At 35.3% G+C, this 19,963-nt stretch overlaps 1 protein-coding gene across 3 annotated transcripts; it reads left to right on the top strand.

Annotated features, from left to right (window-relative positions):
- The first annotated feature begins 15 nt into the window (after positions 1-15).
- On the top strand, positions 16-19,051 carry LOC132706233 (WASH complex subunit 2). 3 transcript variants are annotated; one of them, XM_060677444.1, is made up of 10 exons: positions 47-138; positions 244-466; positions 517-705; positions 756-886; positions 939-1,662; positions 1,714-3,449; positions 9,403-9,683; positions 13,286-13,458; positions 18,367-18,820; positions 18,870-19,051. In XM_060677444.1, the coding sequence occupies exons 2-10, from the start codon at positions 353-355 to the stop codon at positions 18,974-18,976; spliced, it is 3,909 nt and encodes a 1,302-aa protein (XP_060533427.1). In that variant the 5' UTR covers positions 47-138; positions 244-352; the 3' UTR covers positions 18,977-19,051. The 3 variants fall into 3 exon arrangements, with proteins under 3 accessions (XP_060533429.1, XP_060533427.1, XP_060533428.1); XM_060677445.1 differs by lacking the exon at positions 47-138 and adding an exon at positions 162-177; XM_060677446.1 differs by lacking the exons at positions 18,367-18,820; positions 18,870-19,051 and having other exon boundaries at positions 16-466; positions 9,408-9,683; positions 13,286-13,427.
- The last annotated feature ends 912 nt before the right edge of the window (positions 19,052-19,963 follow it).

Below are 19,963 nucleotides of genomic sequence, written 5' to 3' on the forward strand. Positions count from 1 at the left end.
AAAGTAAATTCTGGACGATGTCAGTAATGAGCAAATATCCTGAGTACACTTGCCCAATTAAAAACTAAGTTGTAATTATAGTTTTTTGATTTGGTAAAGTTAGAAAGAATAATATGGACTTTCAATCTCCATAAATAAGTCAGTTCCATAATATATTAATTATGTACTTACTTAAGCGTAATAGTAATAAAGGAGAATTAACATAGCAGACCTTGTCCACAATTTTAGTATTTATCCCTTCAGGTTGATCGAAAAGAAGAAGACGGATCAGCTGTTTGCCGTTTTTTATTTGGGACGGAATGGTTTTTGTTGCTGTTTGGGACGAAAAAAATATGCTTATGGTTTCGTGAACATGGCAAATGGTGCGGATGGATGTTGGTCCACCGAACAAATAATAGCGGATGCAGGAAACTGGTCTCTGGCCGGAGACGTGGCTCTTTTAAATAATCTTAAAGCTTTTTCCGAGGTATTTTAAACGACCCCGTTATCGTTTTCGCTTAAAACTTGTGGTTGCAGAAAGTGCTCAATGAGACCGTTCAAATAAGTCGTAACGTTGACAAATTATTGGACAATGTTAATGATGTTGGCATCAGATTGGATTTGGCAAAAAACGAGTTTCAAAGCCTACGAAATTCCCAATTTGTTGAGAGTAGAGTCTATGAAGATGATGAAACTATCGATGGCGCCTCTAAATCAGATAATAAGGTTTGATTTCTCGAATTTATGTGGGTGGTAGTCAAAATTCAGTGTTTTAGGGAGAACCGGCTGATCTTACTGAAGACCAAAAAGAAATGGTCATTAAGCAAGCAATTCAAACCGGTTTAAAAGTTATGGCAAATTACTATGATAAAGTGGCAATAACTGCGGCAACAGATGTTGACAGAGGGTACTAATGAGCTGTTTCTATAGTTACGATGATGAGTCAAATTTGGTTTTAGCTACATTCTTCAGTCCAAAGATTCATATGCCCACAGGCCCCTGCCATATCTAGTGGGCTCACAAGAGTGGTATATGAAATGGCACGTCGGATTACTCAAGACTGACATTAAAAAGTCTCAAAAGGAAGATGAACTTCCTAAAGATAAAGCCCTGGAGTCGCACTCGGGGCTCGATATCAGCTCAAATCATGATGAGGTTCAAGCCAATGCTGTTTCAAATGAAACAGTAGATGTCAATGTGAATCACACTTTGAATGCCCCCATAACAAATCTAACATTCGCAGAGCAACTGACCCAAAAACTAAGTACAGTAATCACCAGTGACATTAATAAGAACCCAATAAAGCAAAATGCAGAGAACAAATATCCTAGAAGTTTGTTCTCTGATGAACCGCCTCCTCTAGATGTAACAGTATTGCCTAAGAAGGTGTCCGATAGTGATGATAATGAGCAGAGCGGAGAGAAAATTAGTGCAAGTCAAAGCCTTTCAGCAGATGAAGTGGACAAGGATAGTGACTATTACCTTAGGCACTTTAAACGTCAAACGAAGGGACTCTTTGATGAGACAGATGAAAGCAGTGATGATGAAGGAGATATATTTGCCAAGGTTGGGAGACCAAAAGGAGACAAACCATTCTTACAACCTTTTAAGAGTACCACACCATTTTTGGATGAAGAACCCCCTGAACTGAAACCCAAAAAGAAGAATGATGTTCTAAAAAAGGTAAGTAAGTAGCCTTTGGGCTTTTCCATGAAAATATCAATTGAATTTTAGAAACCTGCTGGAGGAGTGTCCATATTGGAGGAAGATTTCGTAGTGCCATTCCAGAAAGCCAATAGGAGTCCATCCATTTCTTCACAGGAGAAGAAAAAAAATTCTTCACTTTTCGATGGTTCTTCAGAAGATGAATTTGTCACAGCTATAAAACCAGGTTCAGAAACTAGCTCATTTAAGAATAATGATGACCCTAAAATTCCCATAAAAAAGAAAGAGGGTACAGATACAAAAATCACAAACAATGCAAACTTTGATAGTTTGGAACCTACTCAAGAAGAACCCTCCAGGGAACCAAAGAAAAAAATTAGCCTTTTTGATGATGATTTCCTTGAAGATGAGGATGATATTTTTGGCAATATAGGCGCCGAAAAAAATCTGTTCAAAGACTTGAAAAGTGATATGGGTCAAAAACATATGTTATTTGAGGACTCAGATGAGTTAGATGACTCTTCTTCTTTCCTTTCCTCAAGTTTCCAGAACAAGACCTTGTTTGAAGACCTTGAGGGTAGTGAGAAGCACACGGAAGAGAAGGAACAAATAATGCCAGGCAAGATACAAAGGAAAGATACCATAAGCAAATTGAGGAAAAATTGTGGCTTGTTTGACAGTAGTGAAGATGAAAATTCTGATGAAGATATATTTATTAAAAAGAAAATTGAAAAAGAGGTGGAAAAATCAAGGGATATGACAAACAAAATTGAAAATAACGTGAACCTATTTGAAGGCACTGAAGATGAAGACATTTTTCACAAAAAAATTGATAAAGAAGATTCGAAGATAATTAAAATTGAAAAAGATTCAGTCTTGAATAATAAGAAGCCGCCAATCGATGAGTCCGGGAAAACCGCCAATTTGTTTAGCTCTATTGAAGATGAAGATAGCAACAAAAATGTAATGCCAGAGGATACTAAAATAGATAGTAAAGCTAAGCAGGCCACTGGACTGTTTAGCAGTGATGAAGATGAAGGTGCTGATGATTTTACCAAAAAAGATGAACACGATAAGGATCAATTTAAGCCAAGTGTCAATTTATTTAATGCTAGTGGAGATGGAGATGATGAAGGTGTTTTTACCCAACAAGTGAATAGCTCTGCTGAGGGGCAATTAGAAGCCGAGCAATCTAATATAAGGCAAGTGGTTCTGCACAAAACTGATACAAATAATCGCATGAAGGGGCCTTGGCAGTCAGCGGTAGAAGAGAAAGATAATATCGGTAAGCAATATCAAGAGAAAGAGGAAAGTAGACAGAATTCTGCAGAGAAGGCAATTAGGGAATGTGGTGAAATCACTGCCCCAAAAGTTATGGAACAGGAAGCGGCGAATTTTAAAACGGACGGAAAGTTGAATCTTTTCACTGCTTTACATAATGATGTGGAGGTTACAACTGACACAAAAGACGCTGTCGGAGAAGATCTAGATGTAGACGAGAATGGTGGTATTGGTGGCATACCTGAAATAAAAGTGACCTCAACCACTTCAGATAAACCAAGCAAATCAACTAGTAAAGATTCAACCAAAAAATCACGGGTGATAAATCTGTTTGATCCCACGCCGCCTCCAGACGATAATTTCTGGGATAACAGCGACGATAGCGATCTGGAGGGCTTCTCCATTAATGACGACTTCAATCGAGAGCCGACGCCCCGACGCGGGTCGAGTCTATTCAATAATGACCCACCTTCGATAAACCCCAACGATTCCAGTGGCATCGTCAGGGACCAAGACTCAATCAGGTACGTTTAACCTACTTCCGCAAAAATCCGTAATTAGTAACGTCTAAGCATTTATTATTATACTTATTAAAAAAAAAAAAGGATGAAAATATATATTTTTAAAATAATAATATCTTATTAATATCTATATTATCTATATTAATATCTTATTAAGTAAATAATTGGCTATGACTCATCTATTAAAAACAAAAAAGTAAATGTGTTAAAATTGATATAGTCAGTATAATTTTTATATTCTGGAGAGTATTGAGTTCCTTGTACTTATATTCCTTGTATTTATACTAATTTACATTTCTAAAAACCTTAAATGATTTCTAATTAATGTAACAAATAATATACAGGGTGTTGCGTTTAAAAAATATATGTTTGCTACAAAACTAATCATGGGATAGAGCAAGTGAAAAACAAACTACGCCATTATAAGAACGTTTTTTAAACTCTTCAATAACTCATAAGACAATGGGAGTGATTCCAAAATCGATAGTTTTGGATTTCACCCTGTATCTTTAATTTCACAAAAAAGTAGCACAATATCGCGTAAACCGTAAAAATAACTGAGATACCCAAAGTGTGATACCCTGTACAATTAAGAATTGTGTAATGTAATGTAATTGCTGATTGTTAATATTTATAACCAAATGAACAACAAAAAATTATTATTATTATTAAACTAATGCAATATTACATGCTTTACAAACAAATTCAAAACACGTTATTCTAATCTTTGTAATAGTAATCCATTTGAGTAGATAAACAAAGGGGGTTTGGACCAACATAATATCAAACAGTCGCGGAGGGCCTGATGATTGTGTGCTTCGCCTCCGGGGCCCCGTTGCTTATGGGGCACGTTGTACGAAGTTCAGACGAACATAACCTCAAAAAACCGTGATGATTCACTTTTTTTTCCGCTACCGAGGATCGAACCCAGGATTCATCCGTTGTCGAATGCCGATTTTAACGCCGAGCTAACGGGCATATTAAATCAAATAGTGAACTACGCGTTATATATGAAGAATAATGACGTCGCGCCTGTACTTCTAAGGTATGCCCCGTGGATCCCCTATGTGTTCCGGCCGCTTACGGGGGCCCCAGTGCTTATAGTGTGTGTTTTAGCTCTCCAGCGGAGGTGCTCCGGCAGGCACCGGGGGTCGTGCCATCTCAGACGTCACGTTTCACCCCGGGGGCGACGCCAATAGGGCCTCGAACGCCGCTTACGCTATTAGACGAGCATAACGGACGAGGAGGTATCGTCTGCAGGCAGATCCGTTAAACTGATAAAAATGCGCTCGCCTTTATCCGCTCGTATATATAGGGGGGAACAAAAAATAAGCAATAATAAGCTACATTTTTATTGACTGAGACGTACATAACTCAAATCCAATTTAGGAGACTCGAGTTTTTCAATGTCCTCGCGGTACAGGTATACTTCGATGGGTGGAGTGGTTTTTTTCAGCTTTAATTCGCATCGCTCTTCTTCGTGCCAATAAGTCTAAATCTGAAATGAAATTGCCAATTTTCTCGTTAATAAATAACCGTACTCGGATGCAATCCTTCAACCACCCCACTGGATTTGTGAATATAAAACATATTTTGCACTTTTTTTTTTCAAAGAAACTTCCGCAGGCTACTGTAATGCTTTTTACAAAATTTCTCGATTCCTCCTGTGTCGGTTTTTGCTTAGTCGAAATTGCTGACGTTGCGCTTGACTTCTTGGCTTCTTCAGAGCTTGATTGAAACTGGACAGCAATTTCGACTAAGCAATAACTGACGCAGGAGGAATCCAGAAGTTTTGTAAAAAGCATATTTTGCACTATCGCCGTAAATAAAACAAACTGAGCACTTAATGGAGCCATGTTTTTGGCACGAATGACCCTAGATCGCCGAGGGTCTTTTTATAACGCTCAAACAAAACTGACATTTATTCTGCGGAGGTGCCGGTCCGTCAATATGCGTTCTATCCGGTCTATTGTAGTGAATAAAGCACGGCAAATGTGTTTGCAATTCGAAACTGTTGCGATATGCGACCGGTAATTTCTGCCACATATTCAACACGTCGTAAGGCCTTACGTGCTCGACGAAATATTGTACGGGAATCAGAGCGAGTTGTTCGGTGTCCAGACTTCTTATATCGCTGTCGAAAATTATCTGCCGATTCATTATAGCCAAAGGTCTTTAATTTCATTAGCAAATCTCTAATCTGTTTAAAAACGCTCTCGGTAGGACAATTGATTCCGACAAGACTCAAGTCTGTCTTGCCGACTTTTGTTGGTTTATTCAGAAATTCGCTCTACTCGTAATAAGAGTTTCTTTTGAAAAACTACAAATGACCTTTGGTGAATCGAAACGCGCCCGAAAGCTTTTCTTTCTCCAGAAAGAGTTCGTTAATGAAACCGCGTCCCGTCGTAGTCAAAGAGCACTCGTCTATTTCTCCATAGTAGATATTACCGTAAAATATATAAGTCCGGCCGTTATAAAGTGTCGAAAATGGCGTGAACTGTTTTACCCGCGGAAATACCTAGTTGCTGGAGGCTTTGTTGAATCTTTGTTTTGTATCTTAAAACTCGGAAACTCGATTAGATAAAACGAATTCTCAACGATGGCTAAAATTTATCCGTTTGGTCTTTGGTAGATGTGCGATATAGGAGCGTAAGCGTGAACATAATCGGATATCAGTTTAGGCTCCGTATAGATTTTATCGCCTAACCTTATCACCCAAATCCATTTGTCGTGAAACAGGTACATGTGCTGGTTCGACGTGACCAAAAATTTGTCAGGATCTGCGTTACACAAATCTGGAGCTTTTGTTTCGCTTTTCGCGGTTGTCGTCGTGAAAAATGCTTTTATTGTTGTTTTTTTACTATATAAATATCGTCTGGCGACAATGATATTGCGTCAAAGGTCTACCACGGAAACATAATGCGCCAAACCCGGAGTACATAGCGCGACGTCCTTATTCATCATATCGCACATCCCAAGAAAAACTGTATTAAGTGCCTAATTAACAATTTTATAGGAGGAGCATTTAAAGAATTGATATAATACATTTTGTTCTCAGAGTTTTTTATATTTATGATATTTGTTATATTGCTTTATTTTTGTTAACCATAATAAGTATTTACAAAATATAAAATGATATTTCGGTCACGTTTTCAAAAACCCCAAAAAACTTTGATTTTGTTGACTTAATACAGTTTTCTCCAAAAAATATAATCTATTTTTTCCGAATTGTCGATGAAAGGTGAATTAAAAAAAAAACAAATAACTCAAAAAGGTATTTATTTGTAAGCATTATCAATATTTAGGTTAACACAATTTTACAATTTAATTTAAAAGTCATAAAAAACATTTTCAAAAAACCATTAAAACAGAGATTCGTAAAAATGTTTGTAAAAATCTGGTATAAAACGCTTTTCAAGATGGAATTTAAAATCCTGTTTTTTATTCTCATTAATTGGGCGTTTTGAATTATACGCTTTTTTAAGTTGAGTTCTGCTGGCAAAGAAGATGCCGCAGATCCAGATTTTCTCCTTGTTTTTTTTTTTGTTTAACATTAACACACTTCCATTGGCTATCAGAATGTGACTCTTTTATAAAAAAAATATGAAAGGCTGTTCCATTTCTACTTTTACAATTTTAATCTGGGATAAGTAAACCTGTTCATTTTCAACATTTTTATCGAGATTATTACCAATATTTGTTGTTAATTGTTTGACATCTATAAAGTCTTTGTGTGTTAATTCTTTAATGGCAAACGGTTTTTTCTGTTTTCTCGAATTTCTTATAACGCTGATAAACTGATCAGGTGTGTATATTGGATCGCGCCTTACGGAAGTTTCGGAAGTTTTCAAGAACAGTTTTATAGGAAAAAAAATACCTCTTTTTCAATTGTTGAATGTGTGCTGTTTAATTCATTTTGCGTGTGTCCGGCAATAAGGAATTTATGAGAACTGCTCTTTATCTTGAGTACTTGTACAGCATGCATTAAAAGAGCAATCATGCAGCTGAAACAAAATAAACACCGTTTAATGTTTATTTGTTCACAAAAATTAAAAGTACTTACTTGTTTTTATTCTCAGCTCCTCAGTTATCACTATAAAAAGTAATTTCCAAGTCTTCGTTATTGACGGTATTTGCCTTCTCTTCTAAGTACTTAAAAATGCAAGACGTTACTTCAGTAGCACCTTTTCCACCTTCCCCTTCATGCCAAACAAACAGTTAAATTCATTACATTTGTTTTAGATTTATAATAAAATATTGATATCTCTCCTTTTGGTAGAGGCAATACCGCTTGCATATCAAAACAGGCAACTATAATTTTTTTACTTATTTTGCTTTTGTCACAAGCCTTTTCTTCTCTCGACTTTTTTTTTTTTCATATTGATGTTCTTCATAATCATTTTTAAGTGTTTCCTTTATTTGATCAGTTACATGTTTATATTGGTAACAGAGGCTGCACTGATCTTTCTTTGGCTTAAAAAAGGGTACATTAAATTATTGATTAAAAATATCTGCCTACCTGTGATATTTTCCAAAAGTTCTTCCTTCAGACTAGCGTGAATCTTTATAATCTCTGTAGATGTCAGCAATACACTTGCTTCCATCAATAAACTTTTTTGTGGTTTGTGCTCTCAAATAATGCGATTCAATTCTGGGTATAGAATTAATGTGGGTTTATTTCTTACAGTTAAAATGGTTCTGTCATTTATATCCAAGGTATTTTTGAAAAACATTTTACACACTCGCATTTTTTTACCTTCTTCGGTTTGAAAATGGGAGGAATAATTTGGTCTTCTTTTAACATCTTTTAATCTTGTATTAGGTGGCATTAATTCCATGTGCTTCAGAAGGAAATCTCTTTTTTTCTTTTAATATCTGGAAAATTATAATAGTCCGTAAATATTAGATTTTGCTGAATTTCGGTGATTTTACTAGAACATTTAAAAATGCAATTTGCCTTACAGGTACCCTTTACTCTTTTAAAAATTAATTAAGAACTTATATCATCTTTTTCAGATTTAAAATTTCATATTATAAAAAAATTAATTGATAGAAAAAGGTATCAATCTAGGATAATACTACCCACCCGCGAACATAATTGAAGAATAACGCATTATCCTCATATAAAAAGTCATAAAATTTTTAATATTACTCCCGCAAAACTGTATTAAACTAGAATAATACGGTCTTCTTCGGATAAAATAGAATTTTCTTACCTTGACAATTGAAGGAAAAGTGTATCAAAGACAAATAATACACTTTTCTTCGGAAAATCAGAAATTTCCGCGTAGTACGCCGAAATAATACTGTTTTCAACGAGCGACCAACACAATTTTGACAATATGACGTTTTACCTAGCATAAAACAAAATGCGAATTTTGTTGGCTTGTTAGGGTAAAGTAGAACCCTAAAAATTGTTGTTGTTGACAAAACATGAAAAATAGTAATTTTACTACTTAATACGGTTTTCTTCGGGATGTGCGATATATTTGATTTAATATACTCGTTAAAGTAGGCGTTGAACAACGGACGGATCCCGGGTTCGATCCTCGGTAGCGAAAAAACAAAAGTAGAGGCATCGCGGTTTTTTGAGGTTATGTTCGTCCGAACTTCCTGCAACGGGTCCCACAAGCAACGCGGGGCCCCGGGGAGAAGTACACAAGCATCGGGTGCGGAGCGCCCCCTAGATGGATCGGCCACCCCGCGGGTGGCGATTGTGTTTTGAGGTTATGTTCGTCCAAACCCTCTTTGTTTATCTACTCATTTAATATATTTATTTACATGTAGTTAAAATGATATTATCTAACGGCATGGCACACAGGTATCTTTTGGACTGCTAAACAATTCACGGCAATGCTGTAATAGTACTTAATGATTGAACTAGTCACGTCGAAAGTCAATCCTCATTTTAATCATGATTAACGGTCTGACCTAAACGTAGTGTGTGATTTTTTAGAGCAGATTCGGGCGAGGAATCTTTCAACCCGTACGCGTCGTCCACCAGGAAGCTATCGTCGGACATCTTCGCCGAACAGCAGAGCGAGGACGGCGTTTTCCTTACCAAGGAGGAGACGGAGAACGGGCCCCAGCCGCCCAGCTTACCGAGCATACCGGAGGATACGAAAAACGAAAGTTTTCCGAGCAACTTCGCCCATTTAACGCCGAGCGGACGCTCGGAGGACCTCGCGGACGATCAATCACATTCGGTTTTTGAAAAAACTGCCGACGACGCCAATAGTAAGTTGAATTTTCCTTCGTTGAGCGCACGGGTACTACATTTGTCATCTATGATGTACACTTAAAGCGGAAAAAAATCCGGACGGTCACTCGTATGTTTTACGCAGTGAAAGCTCCTCCTTGTGGACAACTCATTCCATGTTAAGTGCGTTCCGATAAACCGACGCGAATACTAGATTTTTCCCCAATGTGACTAAAAATCTCTCATAGGCGGACGCAAAACTCCAATCCGCTTATTAAAATGTTTATTAAATTCGATAATTCCCCTTTATTTAGTATAAGAGCTTGGCTTTGTTGTTTATATTTTTTCTTTAGTTCAGTCAGCATTATCGGATTCAGTTTTTGAATGCAAATATTAAATGGCACCAAAGAAAAAAGAATTTTTCAAAAAAAATATTTGTTTCACTAATGAATGTACATTCATACTCAACAACGAACCAATATCATCAAAAAATAAACGTTATGGTTGGAATTTGCGGACATCGTATTATTGGGCCATTTTTTTATGGACTATAACCTCGCGGCAGAAATCTATTTGGACTTACATATCAGCCTTTTGACAGGCCTTTTAGGCCGAGAGCTGTATAATTTTCCTCCATTCGATTATATCTCTTCCTATATTTCTCCAATTAATAATTCTTCTTTCTCTTAAATCTTTCTCCACGGCTTTACTCCATTTTCTCCCTGGTCTACCACGCTTCCTCCTCCCTTCTGGTTTTTGCTACTTGCTTTACTTCTCTATTATTTTCCATCCTGGTGGACTTATTACAAGACCAAATTGGACCCGTACTAGAAGTTGTTCGCGACGATCAGGAGATCTGGTACCAGATGGATGGTTGTACCGCCGTTATTTCCCGTATGGTTAGGGGGTAATTGGGAAATACTTTTAGCGGAAAATTATTGGCACCTATTAAAATGTGAATAAAATAAATACTTTACAAATGGAGCGCATTAACTGTTGTTTGTGTGTGGATACTGGATGTGTACATATTCTATTTGTATATATGTACATTTATATTTATATTTATTTTATGTCCTTAGCACTCTCCTTTAAACGATAAGCGGACAAAATTGGTGAAACAGTGAGTGTCCGTTTACGCGAGCTTTGTTCCCTTTCTGCCAGAATTTTATTGCAACAAAAGATAGTCAAAAGAGGGTCTGACACGCTAGTGAAAATCGCATTTGGCTTACTTTTTCCTAACCTATAATATCAGTAAACTATAATTTTCGTGCTTTTGGCGAAATATAGACAAATGTACTGTTAAAATATAAAAATTACATTTAGAATGTCAATAAAACCTAATATTTTTTCAATACTTGTTGACTGGTCACGCGTTTTATCCCCACAAAAATTGTACGTTCTTGGTATATGCCCTGCTTTAGAAAAAAAATATATACTTAGAATGTGTGTTATTTATATTGGGCTCTAAGTTACTTAAATAATACAATCTAGGGATATTATGGTAGGAGTGCGCACTGCATTTTTTGGCAAAGAAAATACACAAACAGAACTTTATTTAAGATGTTTTCAAGAAAGTTTGACCGAAATGGGTTAGGACATATTTAGTATCCTGAGAACTCAAAGAAAATAAGATCCTCAAACCGAAAAAGTGTTGGATTTTCACTTCGTGTTTGTAATCGAATGAATTAATAGCTTTATCTCTTCTAGATTCAAAAATTTGGAAAAAATTCAAATAATTATTTTTTTGGAATTTATTTATTTTTGAAAATATTGAAATGTTCAACTTACTTTTACACTATAAATGGTATTTTGGGTGGACTTTTCCACCTACAGAAGTGTTTTGTATTTTCAAAACATTGAAAACGCAACTGTTAGAAGCAATGCGATGGAATATTCCACACTTAAACACAAAAATCTTTAGTATTTTATCTCTTTGATTGTTTTTCATTATTGAAACATGCAGTCATATGAGAATGAGTATTAATCAAATTTTGGTTTGGTTTTGGTTAGTTTGAAATATTGAAAATATTTATTCATATTATAGGTTAGGTAAGAGATATCAAAATGCAGTTAGCGTGTTAGATCTTAATTCGGCCATCTTTTCTTTGCGATAAATGTGACCTCGTTGCATTTCATTTTTTTGAAAAATAAATTTTATCTGTAGCCATGCCGCAAACCACCCGCTAACCGCCACACAAGCAATCTAAATCAACCCGCAAAATGCGTTCACTCATTTCGATGTTGTATATCCGAAAATGTCCGAACGCTCCCACTATTTTCTTAAAAATAATTTGCGGCATTTTTACTTTACAGCTTTTTACGTTTTCGAGATAAAGTCTGTTCATAGATATAAGGAAGTGACTAATTGATACGAATTAAGGAAAGACTAAACAATATTTATTTATTTGTTTAAATCTAAAATAAAATTACAAATTATTTTTATTACCTGATTAAATTACTTACTGCTTACTATATGTTTAACAGAATTTGCCCAATTTTGTGTTTCTATAAGTGTGAGGACATTGGAGTTAACACGGGGAACAACATTGTTACGACGAGGGGCAGATTTCAGTTGGTGCTAAACATGTTCAATGGGATTAAATATTCGGTGGCTTTAAAACTGTATGCCCTAGATTTTTTGCATAATTATCACAGACGTATTCCTTTTGTGTCACATGAGGAAGGGGTTTTAGTCAACTATCTACTGTGATAACTTGCATTGTCCATTACAATGTCGATATTAGGAGGAAAGTTTGGAAATTGTTTTTAAACCAACTTTCAAATAAATCAGCGATGGTCTGTGGTAATAATCATGGTAATCCAGAGAAGAATCTTTAATATTTTTCGCAGACAGAGAAATTTCATTTGGAATCCAACCATCTTTAGAGCCAGCATGCAAAATAGTTATTCTATTACCTCTTTTTGATGGCGCGTTTGTTTTACACTTATCAGTTGAGTCAACCCAGTATACCAAACCAAAGAATATTAAACACAGGTAGGTATAAAATTATTTTCTTCTATTACGGACCACAATTTTACCTGAATTTAAATTCCAGAACTTTAGGTAATAATCTTATTGCATTGTATATTAATGACTACCCTTGGATAATCCCATTCAAAAGCAATTGGTCACAGTCTTATATCTATGAACCGACCATACCCTTCTTAATTGGCCATCTGGTGCTTGGGAAAACAAGGTCCACATAATTCCAACACAAGCAACGTAAGACTCGTTAATTGTTGTCTACAATCAGCAGTCTTAGGCTTAAATCGTAATTTATCTAATAAGTTAAGAATGGAAAATAAAAATTGATAAAAATTTTAATTTTTATTCTCTTTCCATCAGTCATAGTGACCGCGTCTTAAATGGTAATTTATCTAATAATGAGTTATCCTGATTTTATTTTGAACATTCCCGTTTTTAATTGAACAATTGTTTATTTATTTATTATGTCAGTTCCTAGGGATTTGTAACACTCGTGCCGCTACGGTCTAGTTGGCAAATTATTTCATTTTTAAGGTTAAGAGCTTTTAACTTTAAAACTCCTTTGCTTCATTATGATTAATGGACAAACCTGTTTTTTCCCAATACTTTTCGTCCGATGTGTCGCAGTGAGTAGCATTTTGATTTTTTTTGCAGCGTCGCCGAGCAAACTGAAACATAACCTAAAAATTAATGTCGACGCGTTGTTACCGCACGCGATTGCGCCCAAATTACGCGGTGTCGTGAGATCTGCCAGCTCAGACGAACCGGGTGACCCTTCTTCGGAGGGTATTCAATCGGACGTCGGGATATTGCGCAATGTTACTAAGGTTAGTGCAGCAAGGGATGTCCCGTTTTGGACAAGTTTTATGGTGTATCTCGAAATATATCGCTTTGAATTTTGGAAGTAACTCCATAAAACTAACCTGCCATCAGCAATCCCACATAACATCAATGTAGGTAATACTAAAATGCTATAATATATATATATATATATATATATATATATATATATATATATATATATATATATATATATATATATATATATATATATATATATATATATATATATATATATATATATATATATATATATATATATATATATATATATATATATATATATATATATATATATATATATATATATATATATATATATATATATATAATTCAGATCTTTACTATTGTCATTATATTTCTCGTAAACTATAAAATGATAGATATTGCAAAATATACATTTTTTTAATGAACATTTATTTATTTTTATTTATATATTTATTGTGTGTAATTATATATTATAATAATTATTAATGCAACATTTTACACAGAAGTCGATTGTGCAGAAAAATTCATTCATTCATTCATTCACTGACAATCAATAAATGAAAATCTAAAACTTTTTTTTGAGATTTTTTTTTTTTTTTTGGACCAACCTAAGAATTTACTACTTAAATTGCAGAGTGTACCGAGTAGATCTATAGCATATGGAGTTAAAGGTCGATAACATGTAATTAATACATTCTAAAAAACTGCGCAATATAAATAACGCACATTCTAAGTATATTCTTCCTCTAAAGCAAAGTATTCTTGGCACATACCAAGAAAGTACAATTGTTATGTGGAATAAAGCATCTGAGCAGTCAACATTGAAGGATAAATCCCACTTTTGATACGTCGTGAATTATGCGTGTGCGTTTTCCTTTATTTAAAGGTGCTTTTACCTGAAAGTTTCATCTAGGTAAATTATACGTGTTTTTGGATATATTTTTTAATTTCTTTCTGTGCGATTCCATTACCTCTTGTCTATTTCGGGGTATTTAATTCCCATTTCAACCATAGAGTTAGGAGAGTGGCATGACCAATATTATATTATATTAGTTTCATTTTCTTCTAACGCCCTTTACAGTTTATCCGAAGTAGGAACAATCCGGTTTTGATAAAAAAAATATATTTTCCTCTTATCATATCTCGTTCATTATTGCCCAGATGGTCAGACCGAGAATCACCCCACGTTTTTTTTTTTCATTCAATTCATTGTTAACAACTGTCAAAGCCTGCTTTTACAAGTAACATTTCGCACGTGACTTTTAAGCCTCTTGTTCAAACTAAACAAAATAATTTAAGAACCATAGTAAAATGAGCAATGCTGCAAAAAAAATCCTCACCAAAGATGTGCCCTGTAGCTCAACTCTAATGGGTCGCTATTTTCATTTTAGATTTAATTAACATAGGAAAATTTCTTTTTTCACTAAAATTGAATTTACGCGATTTTTTACAAAAACACAATTTATATTGCTAAAGTTGAGTCTTTAATCTTTCCAAAACCGTGTAACAAAGTTTGATTATCATTCAAAGAAGATTAATTACTGCCATTTAAAAATTACTAAATTTTGAACTTTTCAGAAATAGCTTGTAATGATTTTTTATCTACATAATTTCTTAAAATTTGTATCCTAATTAATAGGGTGTTTTATTTCTATGGTTTTCAAATTTTAGAATTGTTGTCAGTACGTGTGTAGTGTACCTGTGTAACACTAATTATATCATACGGTACAGTTGTCAAATTATCAGTGTCTGCAACAGATATATTAAGAAATTATTGTGTATTGTCATTCTTTAAATCTCTCAGTAATTTCAATTATTATCAGTAAAATGGTTTTTCGTGTAGAAAATTAAGTTTGCAGAAGTTAAAAAATACTATGTCGATTTGACGTTTTCCATTCTTCATTTAAATATTTAGACTGAGCTTCTGTTAAAGAATGTGATGAGTTATGATTAGATATATCAAACAAATTCTCAAGGTGATTCTTAAATGTACGCTCCGTAATTTTTTGTTTCTGAGTTATCTTTTTTATTTTTATTTTTTTTCAAAAGTTCCCACTCTCGATAAACTTTTATGATTTTAGTAATAGCGTTTCCAAACTTTCATAACATCACTAATCACTTCATCAAAACACTGTCGAATTGTGAGATTGGCAACGAAACCTATATCTCGGTGACGGAGCGTCGTACAGTGTTGAAAAATAAACGTTTTAATTTTTTGTCTGTTCTCCGTTCTCTGTTTTCTGTCGACGCTCGATAAAAATGCGAACAACATCCGAACGGTTTGAGTGAGGGAGCTGAAGTTTTGCTCCTTTTTAACTGCCCACGAGACACATAAGCCAATAGGAAATGTCTGCAATTGGAAATTGGCATCTGTTTTTTTTTGCGATTTTCGTCTGTTTTTCGTACATCGTTATGAAACACGATGTGTCCGAAATTTTTAGCTATCGATTTCAAAATTGGCACAAATATAGAGCCTGGTTCCCTAACGGAATCTATTGAAATTGGGGGGGCTTGGGGGTAGGGAAGTATTTTTAAAAAATTAAAAACCGCGCATGCATGCGTCTAAGAAAAAAAAACATTTCTCGAAACCGGTTTATGCGATCGAAAGAAAAAGGTGCACCAAAAGATCCTCAAGACCCAGTGCTTTAATTTTTTATTCTTGACAATTTTTGAAAATGAACAGGGTGTGGCCAATATTAACAGAGAACTGAAAATGGTTTAAGGAAAATGTAGTGTAATTAGAAGACTCAATCAGATGCTAATTACATCAAAATATAGCTCATGTAGGCGACTAAAACTTTTGTATTTAAGGTTTTCACATTTTGTACAAAGTGTTCGGAATATTCTGTGCTATCGACTATGTAGCCATCGACTTCAAATTTGACAAGGAAGTAAAAGTCCGTTCGCACATCGAAACACTACAAATTGAACGCAATCAAATGTCACCAAATATTTTTTTTTATTTGGAAATATTTTCCTCGATTATTTTGTCTTCCAGGAAAAGATGATTTTCTCAAAAACTATTCAACCGAACGGCAAAATTTTAAAGCCAGAAAACGCGGGAGATCGGGAGCTATGACTTTTATTTTAAGCATTTTTGATTATATACATTGGGTGGGTAAATTATTGGGGATAAATAAAAAACTGCTAAAGATGCGATAATTTGATTTGAATAGTATCGTAAACTGCGTTGACAGAGAGTTTCAGGTTTGGTCAATTATACAAGGCGCGCGAAATATTTGAAAAAATATACAAATGTACATATTCACCGTACAACGATTTTATTAAAGTTCCATAGTGGTCCGCAGGAGCACGATAGAAAAGCAATGCTTCCCTGTAGGACAAAAAACCCCGAAGCGGCTTCTTTTTTAAATAAAAATCTGGTCCGCGCTTCGATCTTGCCCCGCCCACCAACGATTTTTCGAAAGCAATCTTGTTACTTTCGAAAATCGATGATATCGAATTATACGCTCGTATAAAAATTTTATATCTCGGTAACGGTAAGTCCTATGGGATCGCCGTTGGTACAGAAATGATCACCGTCGAAAAAAAATATTTTTTTGTCTGTCCGTTCTCCGTTCTCGTCTTTTGTTTTTTTCTGAATAACTTTCGAACCATTGGAGCAATAAAATTGAAATTTGCCTCCTTTTTAACCCTCCACAAGGCACATAAACTTATAAGAAATGGTCCTGATCCAACGTCTAACCATTGGATCATGCCTTGAAAGACGATGTGTCCGAAATTTGAAGCGATCGACTTCATATTTGGCACTTGGCTTTGCCCGTGATGGAACCTATTGAAAATGGGGGGCGCGGGGGCCGGGAAGCATTCTAAAAAAATAAAAAATCGCGGGTGCAAGGGTCTACAAAAAACATGATTTTTCAAAAACTTTTGCATTTAAGGTTTTCACCTATTGTATTGTATGTAATTGGGCGCAATCAAATTTTACCAAGTATTTTTAAAATTTTTTTTTTTTTTTGATAATTTTAGCTTCCAGAAAAATATGTTTTCCTCCGTAATCGTTCATCCGATTGGAAAAATTCTTTAACCAGCAGACGCAGAAGATTCAATGCAATATTTCGGGCATTTTTTCGATTATATACAGGGTTTTCAAATTATAGGCAAAAATATAAAAAACCTAGAAAATTGTTCTTTTACACAGTAAATTATTAGCTGCAAATCAAAAGTCACAATCAAGAGCTACAATTTTTGTATTTGCGATTTTCGTCTATCACATACGCTGCTTGTGATATTTGAATAAATCCATGTTGAAATCGTTATTTCGGGGGCTGTCAAGACGCGATGCCGTCATTGATTATTACGGCGCACTGCATGGTTTCAGAAAAAACTTATTTTCTTGAAAAGCATTTACTATTTTCGAAAAATTCTCGAACCAGGACGCGTGGAAAATCCAGAGCTCTAACAGCATATGGGCAAAAAATCTAAAATATCCTAAAAATTTCCGTTTTTGTGGGTAAATTATTGGCGATAAATGAAAACCCGTTAAATTTTATTTAAACAGTATCATAAGCCGTGTCATGAGAGAATTTCAGGTTTCGTCAATTTTACAGGGCGCGAGATATTTACAAAAATATCATTCGACAACGATATTATTTGTACAAATTTTAATATTTACCGATGTTTGCTGTAACTTTGAAGTTCGACGAGATGTGAAGGAGACTTTATACAATTAAATTACATCGATTTTGCGAAAGTTCCATAGTGGTCCGCAGGAGCACGATAGAAAAACAATGCGTCCCTTTACCACACGAAACCGTGAAGTTCTTTCCTTTTCTAATAAAAAGCTGCTTAGCGCTACGCGCTACGAACTTGCCCCGCCCGGTGACGATTTTTCGAAAGCAATCTTGTTATCTTTGTTAATGTTTGGCGGTGGGGGATGTTTTTAGGATCGGGCGAGGATACCCGTGAAGCGCAGACCGTCTACCAGAAAAGGTAGACAAGAGGCGATCAGGAATTCGGTGGCCGATTTTAGGTTGTACCACGGGGAGGTGACGGAAAATGACACGATTTTGAAAAACGAGAAAGATTCGCTGGAAGAATCACTAGAGGACTACAATAAGAAGGGCATATCTTTGGTTTTCGGCGAGGAAAGTAAGAAAAGTGCCGATACCATTTTAGAAAAAAAGGCCAGCGAAGGCAAGCTCAATTTATTTGGCGAAGAAGACAGCGATAGTGAAGATCTTTTCGGGGCCAAGGCGAGCGTGAAACCAGCGCTTTCCGAGGACAAGGGCTCCGTTTTTAGCGCCAAATCGGCGAACAGAGGCAAGGCTAAGGATTCCCTGTTTGAGGATAGCGATGGGAGCGACGATGACGACTTGTTTAGAACGACGAAAAGCAAAGGTAGGTTGTGGAAGGGGATCGCCGGGGTTGTAGTGTGGTCATTTTTTAGACGTGTTTAGCTCTACGCCGGTCGGAAAGAGGGCCGTTAAAACCGCGGCCGTGAGAAAACTGGAAAACAAGGAGGTCAAAGAGGATCCGCTGTCTTTGTTCCAGTGAAATTTTCGATTATGGATCGGATATTTTCCGTTGAAAGTTATGTTTATGAAATGTTTATAATATATTGTATATTTGCATGCGAGTTTTTTTCGAATGCCATATTGTTGACGCTATTAATAGGTTACAGACGCTGCAAAGCCATTAGTAAAGACTATCTTCTCCCAAGGTTTTCTTAAAGTCGATTATTTGAACATTTATAGACATAAAATTTATTAAAGAAGACCATCATTACAATGTAGTGGGTTGGATGGTAAAACCAAGTTGATATATTTTTTTATAACTATTTTTTTTCTGTTTAACTAGTACTAAAAAAAAAGATTAATATTCGGGGTCTTATTCCAGAATGTTATGTTTCTACACAAAAAATTAAATGCTTCTATTTTGTTACACGCTCTATCGGCCGTTTTACGTAAACTCTGTGACTATTACTTTCTGAGATATAGACGCTTACTTTAATTGACCCTTTGTGATTTTTGACAGATACGTTCCTTTATAAAAGAAGCTTTTAATTGCATGAAAATTATATATTTTTGTTAAATGAAAGTATATGTGAAAAAAATAAAAAACGGAGATACACTTGACATAAGAGTACATTATGAAACAACTGCGGTAAACGGCATTTGACTCAGGAGTTTATTTGACACGAGCGGAGCGAGTTGTTTAATAAACGAGTGACTTAAAAAGTTTACCGAACGTGTTGCATACTATACTTTTTCTACGACCGTTAGTTTTTGGGTACATTTCTGTAAAACAACACGAATGACTGACATGACAGGCGTGGGAAAACATCCGATTGCTCTCAAACTCGTGCGGTAAAATCCCGGTATTGTCCGAAGTCGCTCGGATCCGTGGTAAACTAAACTGAAGTGGTAAGGTGACGCTTCCCGCACGCTAGATCGCTGTATAATTAGGCATTTTAGAGACGGGAGTATAAATAGTATATTATGCAACAGGTGCGGTAAACGGCATTTGACTCAGGAGCGTTTA

This window comes from Cylas formicarius, unplaced genomic scaffold, assembly GCF_029955315.1.
Source record: "Cylas formicarius isolate icCylForm1 unplaced genomic scaffold, icCylForm1.1 PGA_scaffold_8__14_contigs__length_24414737, whole genome shotgun sequence".
Taxonomy (NCBI): domain Eukaryota; kingdom Metazoa; phylum Arthropoda; class Insecta; order Coleoptera; family Brentidae; genus Cylas; species Cylas formicarius.

Coding starts and splice junctions, on each gene's coding strand:
- LOC132706233 (XM_060677444.1), top strand. CDS start 353: ATGGCAAATGGTGCGGATGGATGTTGGTCCACCGAACAAATAATAGCG. Junction 706..755: donor CCTCTAAATCAGATAATAAG/GTTTGATTTCTC, acceptor TCAGTGTTTTAG/GGAGAACCGGCTGATCTTAC. Junction 3,450..9,402: donor AGGGACCAAGACTCAATCAG/GTACGTTTAACC, acceptor GTGATTTTTTAG/AGCAGATTCGGGCGAGGAAT.